This window comes from Sceloporus undulatus, chromosome 5 (assembly GCF_019175285.1).
Source record: "Sceloporus undulatus isolate JIND9_A2432 ecotype Alabama chromosome 5, SceUnd_v1.1, whole genome shotgun sequence".
NCBI lineage: Eukaryota > Metazoa > Chordata > Lepidosauria > Squamata > Phrynosomatidae > Sceloporus > Sceloporus undulatus.
Genome location: NC_056526.1, coordinates 128778012 through 128790445, shown reverse-complemented (window position 1 = coordinate 128790445; position 12434 = coordinate 128778012). Strand labels below are relative to the sequence as shown.

Here is a 12434-nt window from a genome sequence, read left to right as displayed (position 1 = left end):
TTGATCCATTTTTAACAATCAGATAATAAAACAGCATTTATATAGAACCTATGGATGTTCAATTTTTTTCACTTACATTTTCAATTTTGTTACAACAGTTTTAGTACGGAAAGCAATTATCCTTACTTACCATGGAGATCTGAGGAAACAGTGGCTTGCATAAGGCCACCTAGTGAATTTTGGTTTGAGGTAAGCTCTGAACAATTTTTGTACTTTAATTTTCTTAGCCCAGGTTTGGTAGTAGGATCATGCTAAATGCACGTCAAATTTCAGACGTAATTTTAGAGCTAGTGTGGGCATCATGCACACTTCCAGTCGTTGTTGAACTGTAACGAGAGTTCAATAACATCTGGAAGGCTGCATGATTTCTACCCCTGTTCTGTGGCGCAGGCATGAGGTAGAGAGGACAAACTTTAGATCAGTTAAAATAGATTAAAGTTAATACACCAGGGTGGATAATTATACCACATTTAGCACTTCCCCGCAAAGGAGAGCTGAAAAAGTAGAGGGGGCCAGTGCTTCTTTTAGGTTTTCCTGGGACGAACTAAGCTCTCACCACTGCTCAGCAAAGTGGAAAAATCCTTTTTGGATAAGAGTTAATAATGTATCTTAACTCTTGCCTTTACATCCTTTTTGAATTGTGCATGTTTTCTTAGCCCCACCCATGCCTGGTAGCTTCTCTCACATATTGGACAACTACCATTCCTCCTTATTCAGCATGTCTTTAGGAAGAGCACAAACAAGTTATACCTGCAGAATCTTGTACATTCTCTGGCATAATTTTCCTTCTTTTCATCCTTTATATCCTTTGATACATGCCTTTAAATTTTACCCTTGAGTTATCCATACAAAATCCATAATTTTGACTCCCAAACCTGCCCTCGACTTATATATGAGGCTGACTTATAAATGGGTTTCTATAGTAGACCCTTGTTATATGCTCGGGTTTGGTTCCAAGATCCCCTGTGAATAACAAAATCTGTGGATGCTCAAGTCCCATTAAATATAATGCAAAATTTTGTCCCTTATAAAAATGGGAAAATCAAGGTTTGATATTTGAAATTTATACTTTTTTAGAACATTTTCAAACCGTGGATGCTTGAATCCATGTACAAAAAATCAGTGTATAAGAAAGGCCAACTGTTTGTTAAGAATATAATATAAAGAAGATACACAGTGGGTTCTTAGTATCCACTGCAGTTTGGTTCCAGGACCTACTATGGATACCAAAATCCATGGATGATCAAGTCCCTTTAAACATAATGACATAGTAAAATGGTTTCCCTTATATAAAATGGCAAAATCAAGATTTGCTTTTAGGAATTTATATATTTTAAAAATATTTTCCAGGCATGGATGGTTGAATCTTTGGATAAAGAATCCATTAATACAAAATGCCAACTGTATCTTGACCTTCCTATGTTCTTTCCAACAGAAACCAAAATATGTCTTGCAAAGCGATGACATAGATTTTTTTAAAATGAGGATTTTGGACTAAATAAATTCAACACTAAAGTATGTATCACCCCTTCCCTGTCTTCTTTCTAGGCCTCATAAGACATTGTACATTTCTAGACTAGGAGGTTAGCAAAAGGAAGCAAACATGCCGTCAGAAACGGGAAAATCAGATATGGAGAGGATTGGCCTCTTTAGTGAAATGGAATATATTACTGTTGGGGACAAATATGTTTCGCCATTTAACCGTAAGTACATTTCATCCATTGTCACCATTCAGCTATACATTTGTTTTTCTTTTTAAAGTAGTATTCAAAATATTAATACCTGTAGGTTAATATTAAAGATACTAATAGATTATTTAACTTAAGAAAGGTGAAACAGGTCTGTTACAAATTATGTTATTTTTAGACCAAATAATTTTAAATATTGTTTTCCTTGATCTTTCACTATGCTGAGAGATACACTAGCAAAGAAATACAGATTAATGACCATAAAATTTGCAAAATTCTGCCAGTTGTAAGATAATTGCATTTTTATAGGAGCATTGATTGACTATATCTGCCACAGCATTGTGGAAAACAGAGAAGAGCTGGAATAATTAAGGGCAAGGAATGAGAGGGACAGGTTATTTTACTAACTTATCATACAGGTCAACTGTATAGGTACAACCTTTTTGCCTAATACTATAATTAGGAAGGTTTGCATGCTAAAGTAGACATGTTTATTTGTTTCAAAGAGGAGGCTGCTATAACTCTGCACTGTTGCAATGTCCCTACTTCTGAATGAACTGGAAAGCCAGCTGTTTTCAGTGTTATTCCCAACAGCTAGGGAACTTTTCCTGCAAAAGTAATTGGAGTAGAGTCAATTTCAGTATATTTCTTTACATGTAAAATTGTACAAAAACCACTAAGGCTTCATTTGAGCCCTGTGTCATTCCATACTCATAATGGGACCTTACTTGCCCTTACAGTTCACTGACACATCATCCTCAGTTCCTTTACACCAGGGGTAGGAATCATGAATTCCTCCAGATGTTGGTGGACTGCAGCTCTCTGCATCCTTAGCCAGCCACAGGTAAAAAATGTTTTGAGTTTCAACCTACCCAACAGTATCTGGAGGGCTGCATGATTCCTACCATTTCTTTAGTACTATATGCTTGTATTCTCCCATGTACGGTAGTTAAGATTCTTCTACAGACTTGGGGGATGTTTTTTCTCCAAACGCTGTTATCTGGGTCCAACACTTACTCTTCTTTCTGATCAGGAAGAAAGGATATTATGGTCAAACCAAAAATGGGGCCATATCCTGATTCATGCACAAGATACCCTTTCTCACTTCTGACCCCATGACAACTATTGCACATTCTGACATCTGAATCAGACAAACCATAATTTCATTCTGATCTCACTAGATTTCTGCCCTACCATCTTTCAGGCCTTCTCTTCAGTTAACCAGATTCTAGGTCCAGGGATTCCCAAATGGAGATTTTTTGTATGTATCATTCCTTCCTTCTAAGAGGGAGTTAGATTTTCTGATCCTATTAAAATCTATTCGAGGAATTTATTTTGGAGGAGAAAGTTCTTAACGTAGACTGTTTTAAAAGTTTCAAAAGAGAATTTTAATTTTAAAAATATGTTTTATAGTTGTACTGTTTTAATTGCTTTTGTTTGTTTGTTGCCTCAGGAGCCTTTGTGAGCTAGGAGGCAGTATAAAATAGCTTTTAAATAAACAAATCAATAAACAAAAGAATGAGCCAAAGACGCGAAACTCATGGGCCAAATAAAGCAGCTTCCAGCCGCTTGGGAGGTGTGGCATTTAGATGACACATGCCTACAAAGTGGCTGGAAGCTATTCCAAGGCCGTGCTAAGGCGGAAAGAGTGGATCTTTTACGAGTGGATTAAATCCACTCCTGCCATTAGCTGCTTAGGACCACAGCAGCCATCCACTTTGGAAGAGGCTCGTGTGGCCATCACAGTCCCAGTGCAATCGGGACCAGAGCAGCCAGAGGCCAATCCTTCCAGACTGTGTGCTTCAGCCCAAAGACCTCCAACCCACCTTTGGGGTTTAGTATGGTACTATTATACTATGCTGTGGTGGTGGTGGTGGGTATTTTGGAGCAGCTCTTTCAAATTACAGTCGGCCCTTTGTATCCTTTGGGGATCTGTCCCCCCCCCCCCCCCCACAGATCCCAAAATCTGTGGATGTTCAAGTACAGTTGCCCCCAATGGTGGTGCGATCATGCGGCCGTGCTACCATTAGGGACAATGGGATTTCAGTAGAGGCACATGACCATGCCGCCATTATGGACAGCTCTTGTTGTCCCTGGTGGCAGTGTGTGCATGAGACTGCACTGCCATTAGAGCAAAGGGACTTCAGGAGAAGTCCCATCATCCCAAATGGTAGTGCGGCCGTGTGCATGCGCTGCCACTGGGGACAATGGGGGATATTCCTAATAGCGGCATGGCCATGTGGACACGCGGGCTTGCCATCTTCAGATACTCAAGTCCACGGAGAGCAAGTGCGTGGATACCGAGGGCCGACTGCATTCCTTTTCATTCATGCCTCAAGTTGTATTTTTCCCCTTGAAGGCCTTTGCTATGTGCAAATGCCTGAAAAATCAATTATCTGCACATGCCCCCTATTTAAAATTAAGGAAAGCCTTACTAATACTGACAGCAGTTAATTTATTTTAAAGGTCCTTTTAATGAAGCTGCAAGCAAGAACAAGCAAATGTTGCCAGGAGGCAACAAAGAGAAGTCAGCCACCCAGGCAGGTTATTTTGATCCTGTGTTTGGAAGAATATTTGAAGGTGAAAGTTACTTGAATCCTGTTCAGTTAAGGAGACGATATCGAATGGCAGAGGCAAAGAAAAACCTGGGAGACAAACCCTTCCTCCCCAGTAGTGGTGATAAATTTCCGTAAGTGCTGGGGAAAATATGTTAATCTGGGTGTTAATATGGAATTCATTTTTATATTTTCAGTTAGCATAACAGTGAGACCATTTTGATAAGTCACATTTATCCCTCTTCCCAATTTTTTATAAAGTCTCTTGTTCCATTATTCCAGTTGTATCCTCTGCTTTTCACACACATATACAAGAATACCACTCTTTTGTGAAAGGAGAATGAACTGCTACTGCAATGAAAAAGTCCTACAAGTGCCTGTAACATTTCTTTCTCATGGAGCAATGTGGAGGCTCACATGCATCAATTCTAGGGGTGCATCTACACTGTAGTAATAATGTAGTTTGACATCACTTTAACTGGTATAGTTCCATCTTACAAAATCCTAAGATCTGTAGTTTTGTGAGGCACCAGCACTCTTTGCCAGGGAAAGCTAAACAGCTTGTAAATCTACAGATCCCAGGATTCCATAGGAAGCAGCTTCAGTACTTAAAAGTGTCAAATTGCATTATTTCTACAGTATGGGTGCACCCTAGGTTATAGCAAAACTTGTAAAAGACTTTTTGAAACTAGCAGTCATGCTGGCTGAAGGATTCTAAGGAATACAACCTCAGAACTAACTTTTTCAAGCTCCATGTCATAAGCAAATGTCTTTGAGAAGTGAAATCTTTTATTTGTTATTAAGAGCTGTCAAGTCAACTTCAACTTATGGTGACCTTGTGAATGAAAGACCTCCAAGTCACCCTGTCATTAACAGTCCTGTCCAGGTCTTGCAAACTCAGGGCTATGGCTTCCCTGATTGGGTCTAACCACTTGTAATGTGGTCTTCGTCTGTTCCTACTGTCTTTTAGTTTGCCAAGCATCATTGTCTTTTCTAGTAAGTCATGACTTCTCATGATATGTCCAAAGTACCACTGTCTCAGTTTAGTTGCCTTCTAGGGAGAATTGGGGCTTGATTTGCTCTATGACCCATTTATTTGTCTTTTTGGCAGTCAGCCAAGGGTATCCACAGATTCTCCTTCTATCAGCTTTCTTCACTGTCCACCTTTCACAAACAAAGCTGAAATAAAATCCCTTGAATGCTTTTGCTACATCTATCTTCACTATTAATGCCATCCCATTTCTTCTTATATATTCATTTATTGCACCCTAGCTAACACTTCTTAGTATTTTACAAAAGGCATGGTAAACCCCCTTTTAATGTCTTTTACCACAAAAAAATATATGAGACAATCCAAAATGAAACAAGAGATAGTGCCAGAAGATGACAAATTACACAACTGGATTTATTTTATTTCTATGCCACCTTTCTCCCAAAAAGGGATCCAAGGTGGCTCACAATATGCAACTCATTAAAATAAAAATTTAAAAGACAATTAAAATAACCTAAAACACTACAAAGTTAAAATTTAAAACGTACAAAAGTTAAAAAACATGACCTAAAACACCTCCCCAAATAAAGCCTCCTTGCATGATTTTAAAAAGCCTGCTTGCATAAAAATGTTTTTATGTGCCAGCGAAAGGCCAGCAGGGAGAGGGCTAGCCTAGCCTCCCATAGAAGGGAGTTCCAGAGGGTGGGAGCAGCCACCAAAAAGGCTCTCTCAAGCCAAAAGGATATTCAAGCTGAAAGGACATTTAGATGTTGACATGCTCAGAGGTGAAAGGAAAGTCTGAAGCTGCACAATGTATATTATAGGAAAAGGAATGTGAGACACATGAATCAGGGGAAGATTGGCATTGTAAAACAAGAAATGGGACATATAAAGATTACAATACTTGGGGTGAGTGAACTAAAATGGACAGGAATGGGACATTTTCAGTCAACTATGCAGTGCTTTATGCCATTGACTCTAAGAGATCCTCTGGCAGTGCCCCTGCAGTACTCCTGCTGCCTAGTAATTTTTTTTTAGCACATTTAGTCTGGCTTCTCAGCAAAAGGCTGTCAGATATGGAAGAACCTACCTACTACTGGCACTGCTACCACGAGCATAGCCTCTTCCCTCGGAGGAGCACACAAACTCTTCACCACAAAAAGGTAGTGCTAGGGTGGGATTTTTAAAATTTAATAACTGAAAGAGTTTAAGAAAGCTGATAATAAAATGCAGCTCTTACATTTATGTGAAATAGTAATTCCTTAGGCTGAGAATAAATTTTTAATATTATAAATGATAGATTTTGTCAAGGAAAAGCCATTAAAAAGTATGGCCTATCATTTCCCTCTATTTATATGTACAATTCCAGTGAATAAAACACATGGAGAGCATATTGAAAATGGAATGTTTGATATTTCTCACGACTGAATCTTGATTTCATTAAGTTGACAGGACATTTGTATGAGAGAACAATTGCTTGACAAATTATAAAAGAGTGTCTTTGGGTAGATTTACATAAATTGACAGAAGCTATGAAGTACACAGCCACACCACTTTCATCAAAAACAAAAAACAAGCCCTTTTCTCACTGCTTCCCCACTAGGAATCCAAATCTATAGAAGTGTGTTATTGGGTTGATTTGTATAAATTCACAGAAAAACTATGAAGAACACATACACCTCTTTCATTATTACACACACACACACACACACACACACACACACAAAACAGCTTTTCTCAGTGCTTCCCCACTCACTAAGAATTTCAGTTTTCAATGTTTCATTTTATGCCCTAACAATATCCTCAAGATATAGATCCAAGAAATCCCCCCTCTTGCAGTCTTCCAGATATTCCTTCTTGAGTTTATTGTTTCTTTTTTGTCTGAGATTGCTTCACCTTTTGTGACGGGAGAAAGAGACATGAGAGGATTAAGGACAATTTCACCACTATCCTGTTTGCCACAAATGTATTTTCTTCTGTGTGGATGCTTACTTTAATTTCTGCTTACTTATCTGGACTTCACAGGATCCAGATTTAGGAGAATCTAGCTATTGGGGAAAATATTACAGGCTGAAAGTTAAAGGGAAAACAGTATCTGGAGATGGCTGTCTTGTCAGTCTACATGACCATGAATTAAACCGGAGCTTGAAAAATGTATTTTTGATCTACAACCTCCAGAATCCACAAGCCAACAATAACAAATGGACATGTGGGCTGGGGTATTCTGGGAAGTATACTCCAAAAGTAAATTTTGGAAGCTCTGGAAAAGTCATGATATTGGCCCTTGTCAGAGAAATGATTCTTAGCACAATGCGCTTCTGCTCTAATGGTGTGTTAATTCTTGAGTTAGTAAACAATTACTAAATGGAGCAGAAATGAAAAAGAAGCACCAAATGCAGAAAACTGCAAAATGATTTTTTTAAAATTACCAAATGCAAACAAATACAAAATTGCACAAGATTTTTTTCTGTTTTATATATTTATTTGACAGTACACTTCTGTATGTGTGTATTGAGAAGTCCCACTGAATTCAATAGGGCTTACTACTAGGTATGTGGCAATAGGATCTGTACACTCAATGTAGTAGATCCTTAAGATAGTTAATCATTCCAGAACTAATACCTTGATTGTAACATACAATGCCAGCAAATAGCTTATTATAGTCAGTTACAAAAATAATCTATTTTGTGTATTTCAGTTGTGGTATAGGAACTTACTATGGAACAATTGGAGGGCCATATCCTTATTTTAGTGTACAAACAAGAGACAAAGCACCATATGTTCAACCTGGAAAGAATCTGTATACCAACCCAGGAAAGAAAGGCACTGGCTATGGGTAAGACATTCTATAATTGCTTTATCTAGTAACTTCTTTAAAACTTTGTAACATTTTAGAATCTGTTGATGATGTCATCACTTTTGTTTTTTCTGTTTAGGTATGCAAATATTACCATAGGAAAACAGTACACACACTCAGTTGAACTATATGACGTTACAAGGATAAATTTTAAGGTAAAATTCTCTTGGATTTCTATTTACTTTTTGTCCATATATTGACAACACACACCATTCCGGATAATCAGATCTTATTTTACTCTATGCTTAACAAGACTATATATTAGACTTCTTCTTTTTTAACGATAAACAAAATATCATTGGTTTGTTTCAGTATACTTGCTGATTCAAGGATGGGAGTTGCTTGTTCCGTCTTGACATTTTTCTGTTTCATAAATGTTTTCAAAAATATTTTATACAGATAATAGGTAAATGATCATAAGTATCCGGAGTATGTTTAAGTAGCCATGTTAGACTCCTGGGTTTTTTACATTAAGACTGACCCTATCCGTTGAAAAGATTAGTGAAAGATGGCCAATGGGACAGCAGGTAGAGGATTCAGTTGTTGCCCTGCACAGACCTAACTGTAATTTTAACATGGCTTGAACCCATAGATAAGGCATGAACAACCCCTAAAATAGCCATAAGCATGCTAGGTGGGTCCAAGCACTGTTCTTGGAGAATGTGTTTCAGATAGAGCTACTTACCTGCTTGCTATTGTAGTAAGTTGGAATGGGCCATGAAACACTGTTACAGAGGAGGTTGGAATGGAACAGAGGTAAAGGAAATGGGGAAAACCAAGCATCCTTCTCTTATGTGTTGTTCAGGAATCTGACGTGATACCTATATGAATTTTCACTATACCAATATATTCTGTAGTAGATCTGAAATAGTCTGTACCCATTCTGTCCATTTTATTATTGTTAAACATTATTTAGAGGGAGAGAAATAATTTCAGCAACTCAGTATCAGACTGCATTGGCACACACCTACTACAAAGGATGCATTAGTCTTGGCAGACAGAGATCTGTAATGCTGCTACATAGCTATGTTGCAGCATTTATTGCATTGTGAATTTGGAGAGCTGTCCTATGTGTGTCTACTTGGTAGCACTTCCAAATGAGTCCTGGAGATATTACTCTCAGGTAATTGAGGATTGTAGCCCTAATCTCTTCCCTAATGTATCTTTCTTATTGACAATAATCTGAGGTAAAATTATCTGGTGTGACATCTTCCATCTCTGGTTTATGTAGAAAATATCAGAAGAACACCATAAGCTGATGAAAGGTGGGCCTTTCAAGTTGAATCTTTATCCCCGAGAATATTTTGATATGAATCCTTACCATGATGAGAAACCGTTGCCACCTCTGAAGAAAGAACGTGCACCAGTGCCAGTTCAGCAACCTTTCAAGCCAAGTTCTCCTGGCAAGAAGGTGTAGTTGTTATTCATACCACTGCTTTCCAAATGATGGTGTTGTTTATATTGTTGACTTTTATTTATCCATAAAAACAGAAAATGTATATAGCCCATCTTTGTTGCAATTTAGAAAATGTGAATATGGTGGATGTGTGTGTGTGTGTGTGTATAAAAATAATAATCAGTTTGCCAAGTCTGCAGATAGCTACTACAATAACTTGCTTAATCCAAACAGAGATCCAGCATGAGGTAGATTTCTACATTCATTTGATGGAAGGTGCTCCTAAATCACTTCATTGTGAACAAGAAGCAGCTAGAACTAGGCAATTATCAAGTATCAGATGTGCCTGCACAGAAAACTGCTTATTTTAGTTTTCACAGTTGTCTCTGCATTCCTCTTAGCTCAAGGCTGTGTACATGCATCTTAATACAGTAGTTGGGTTTTTTAAACTCCTGCTGGCTGTTTTGTCTTAAATGTTTCATTTTGTATGAGGGCGCATCTACGCTGTAGAAATAATGCAGTTTGACTGCTATGGCTCCATGGTATGAATTCCTGGGATTTGTAGTTTGTTGTGGCACCAGAGCTGTCTGACAGAGAAGGCTAAATGTCTCAGAGAACTACAAATCCCAAAATTCCATAGCATTGAGCCATGGCAACTAAAGAGGTGTCAGACTGTATTATTTTTGCCATGCAGATGCAGCCTAAGTCACCAGGTTTTAATTATTTCTTTGTCCTTGTCTTTCCAGCCAGGGGGCATGAAAGCAGGCACATTTGATCCTTATCCAACCCACTCCACAGACCCCTACATTGTTAAGCTGCCTAAGCCTATCACAACCAATAAACAAGGACGCGTATTCCATCCTGCAGCTGGGACTAAAAGCAGGCCAGTGCGAAGTATTATGGCTGCAAATGTTGAGAAGTAAGAAGAACATTAATTAATTAGTTTTTAATTTGTTGCCTGCTTTACTTTATTGAACCCTTTCCTGTATTGTTATGTATTATTTATATATATTATGCTATTATTTCTTAGACTGTATGCCATGGGCAGGTTTACTGTTTTATTGTTTGTTTGTACAGTGCTATGTAAATCTACAGCGCTATATAAAGAAAGCATATTATTATTATTATTATTATTAGTATTATTACATAATTTCTAGAAAAAAATTCATTGCGGCTTAAGCCTGTCTGGCAACAAGTTTTGCCCTTCCCCATTTGGCAAAATTGTGAATGGGTGAAACGTGGAATGTGATAAGCATTGAAAGTTGGGCTGGGGGTAGCAGGAAAGGAACAAGTGGCCAGCTTGCTTTCTGGACAGATATTGTAAGTGTAAATATGCCTCCAGAAGGTAATGGGGGAAAAAAGCATAGTGGAGATTTCTTTAAGATTAAAGCACTTTGTTCATCTATGATTCAGAGCTTTTGTCAATGGCTGGTAGTTCAGATATATTAATCATTTCAAAGAGATGGTTTGATTTTATCAGGATGTTGCCAATTGATATAAGCATAAACTGCTTAATGCTGGACAGCAACAAAGAGCCCTCCAGATGTTGTTGGACTACAATTCCTGTCAGCCCTGACCACTGGCCATGCAGAATAGCCCTAATCAGAATTGCAGTCCAAAAATATCTGCTGGCCAAAACTGATTTACTGCTGTTCTACAATATATATATATATTTAAATTGTCTTTCAGTAGCTATAGTGTACACACCAATATGGTGAATTTAGAACATGGGTAATTTCAAAAGTCTGCAAGCCAATTTTTCACTCCTTAAACCCACTTTGGGCTGCACCTGACCCAGAAATGCTGAAAATACAATGCAAATGAAAACTTAGAAGTGGCTGGAAGTGTACTTTCAGTTTCATTTTTAAAATTAAATTTGCCAGATTTTCAGTGAAAACTGCCACACCTAGGAAAATGCATTTTGTAAGAACAATTTAAATAGTGGGGAAGGGGCACTAAGGTTTTTCAAAAATGCAGTTGCATGTAGCCTTTGGGTCATACTTTGCTCACTCTTGTCTTAGATGACTTAAAAGGTTTTTACTAAGGGAAGCTACATGCATCACAGAAATGCATGTAGATAGTCTAATATACAACAGAAAGCCATGCTTCCATTCAGTTTTATGATCTTTTCTTTACATTTAAATTTCAGGTCATTAAATGCAATGAACTACACGGATCCACGTGTGATGTCCTATTAGCAGTACAAAGCAAGGTGAATGAACTTTCTAGAATTTTGTGGACACTAGCAGCTCAAGGCACCTTAAGCAAATAAATTTTTTTTAGCTAAAGCAAATGTGTCTAGTGTAATAATGCCTGCAAATGCTGCAAGTATTTACCTCATTATGTTTTCTAGAAATATAAACAGAAAATTTATATTTTTACAGATATTGATCAAAATCTAGCATACCAATGGAGATCTCCTAATACAATATCCCCCCCTTTCCTGTTCCTTTCCTTTGTGCCACTCAGAAACCTGTTGCAGAGGGCTTTCTAGTCCTCTAAAGGTTTTGAGGACACAAAGAGGTGTGGGTGGGAAAATTGCTGCTTACCCAGTTCTGCCAATGAAAGCAGCATTGTCAATGAATCTTGGCTGATGTCTATTCAACTGTGGAATATATTTTACTATAGATTATATATAACTTTGTATACACTTGTATTTTCCAACAAAATATCTATTTATACTTTATACTTTGCTTAATATTTTTCACCACTCTGTATTTGCTTAAAAAAATCAAATCTGATACATCTCCTGTGTTACTTCTACCAGTAGTTTCATCCTGGTTGATGGTTATTACAGTTACACTGAGTTGCTACTTCTGACACAACCTAATATGGCAATGAAAAGAGTACTGAAAAGCACATTGTAAAGCAGAAAACAGCGAGAAGATGAGCTCCATGTGATCTAGGATTGTCAGCTGTTTATGCAGGGTTTAAAAAGCCTGTATTT

The 12434-nt window shown here is 37.7% G+C and overlaps 1 protein-coding gene across 3 annotated transcripts in view; it reads left to right on the top strand.

Moving 5' to 3' along the window:
- The first annotated feature begins 47 nt into the window (after positions 1-47).
- C5H4orf47 (chromosome 5 C4orf47 homolog) overlaps positions 48-12434 on the top strand; it is a 30730-nt gene continuing 18343 nt past the window's right edge. For 2 of the 3 annotated variants that reach the window (XM_042469780.1, XM_042469779.1), the window contains exons 1-8: positions 48-189; positions 1549-1703; positions 4155-4377; positions 7933-8070; positions 8171-8246; positions 9323-9502; positions 10234-10406; positions 11637-11699. In XM_042469780.1, coding sequence (XP_042325714.1) covers positions 1604-1703; positions 4155-4377; positions 7933-8070; positions 8171-8246; positions 9323-9502; positions 10234-10406; positions 11637-11685 — 939 coding nt within the window. In that variant the 5' untranslated portion in view covers positions 48-189; positions 1549-1603 and the 3' untranslated portion in view covers positions 11686-11699. Of the gene's footprint in view, positions 190-1548; positions 1704-4154; positions 4378-7932; positions 8071-8170; positions 8247-9322; positions 9503-10233; positions 10407-11636; positions 11776-12434 lie in introns of those variants that run through there. The other variant, XM_042469778.1, reaches the window with a different exon arrangement.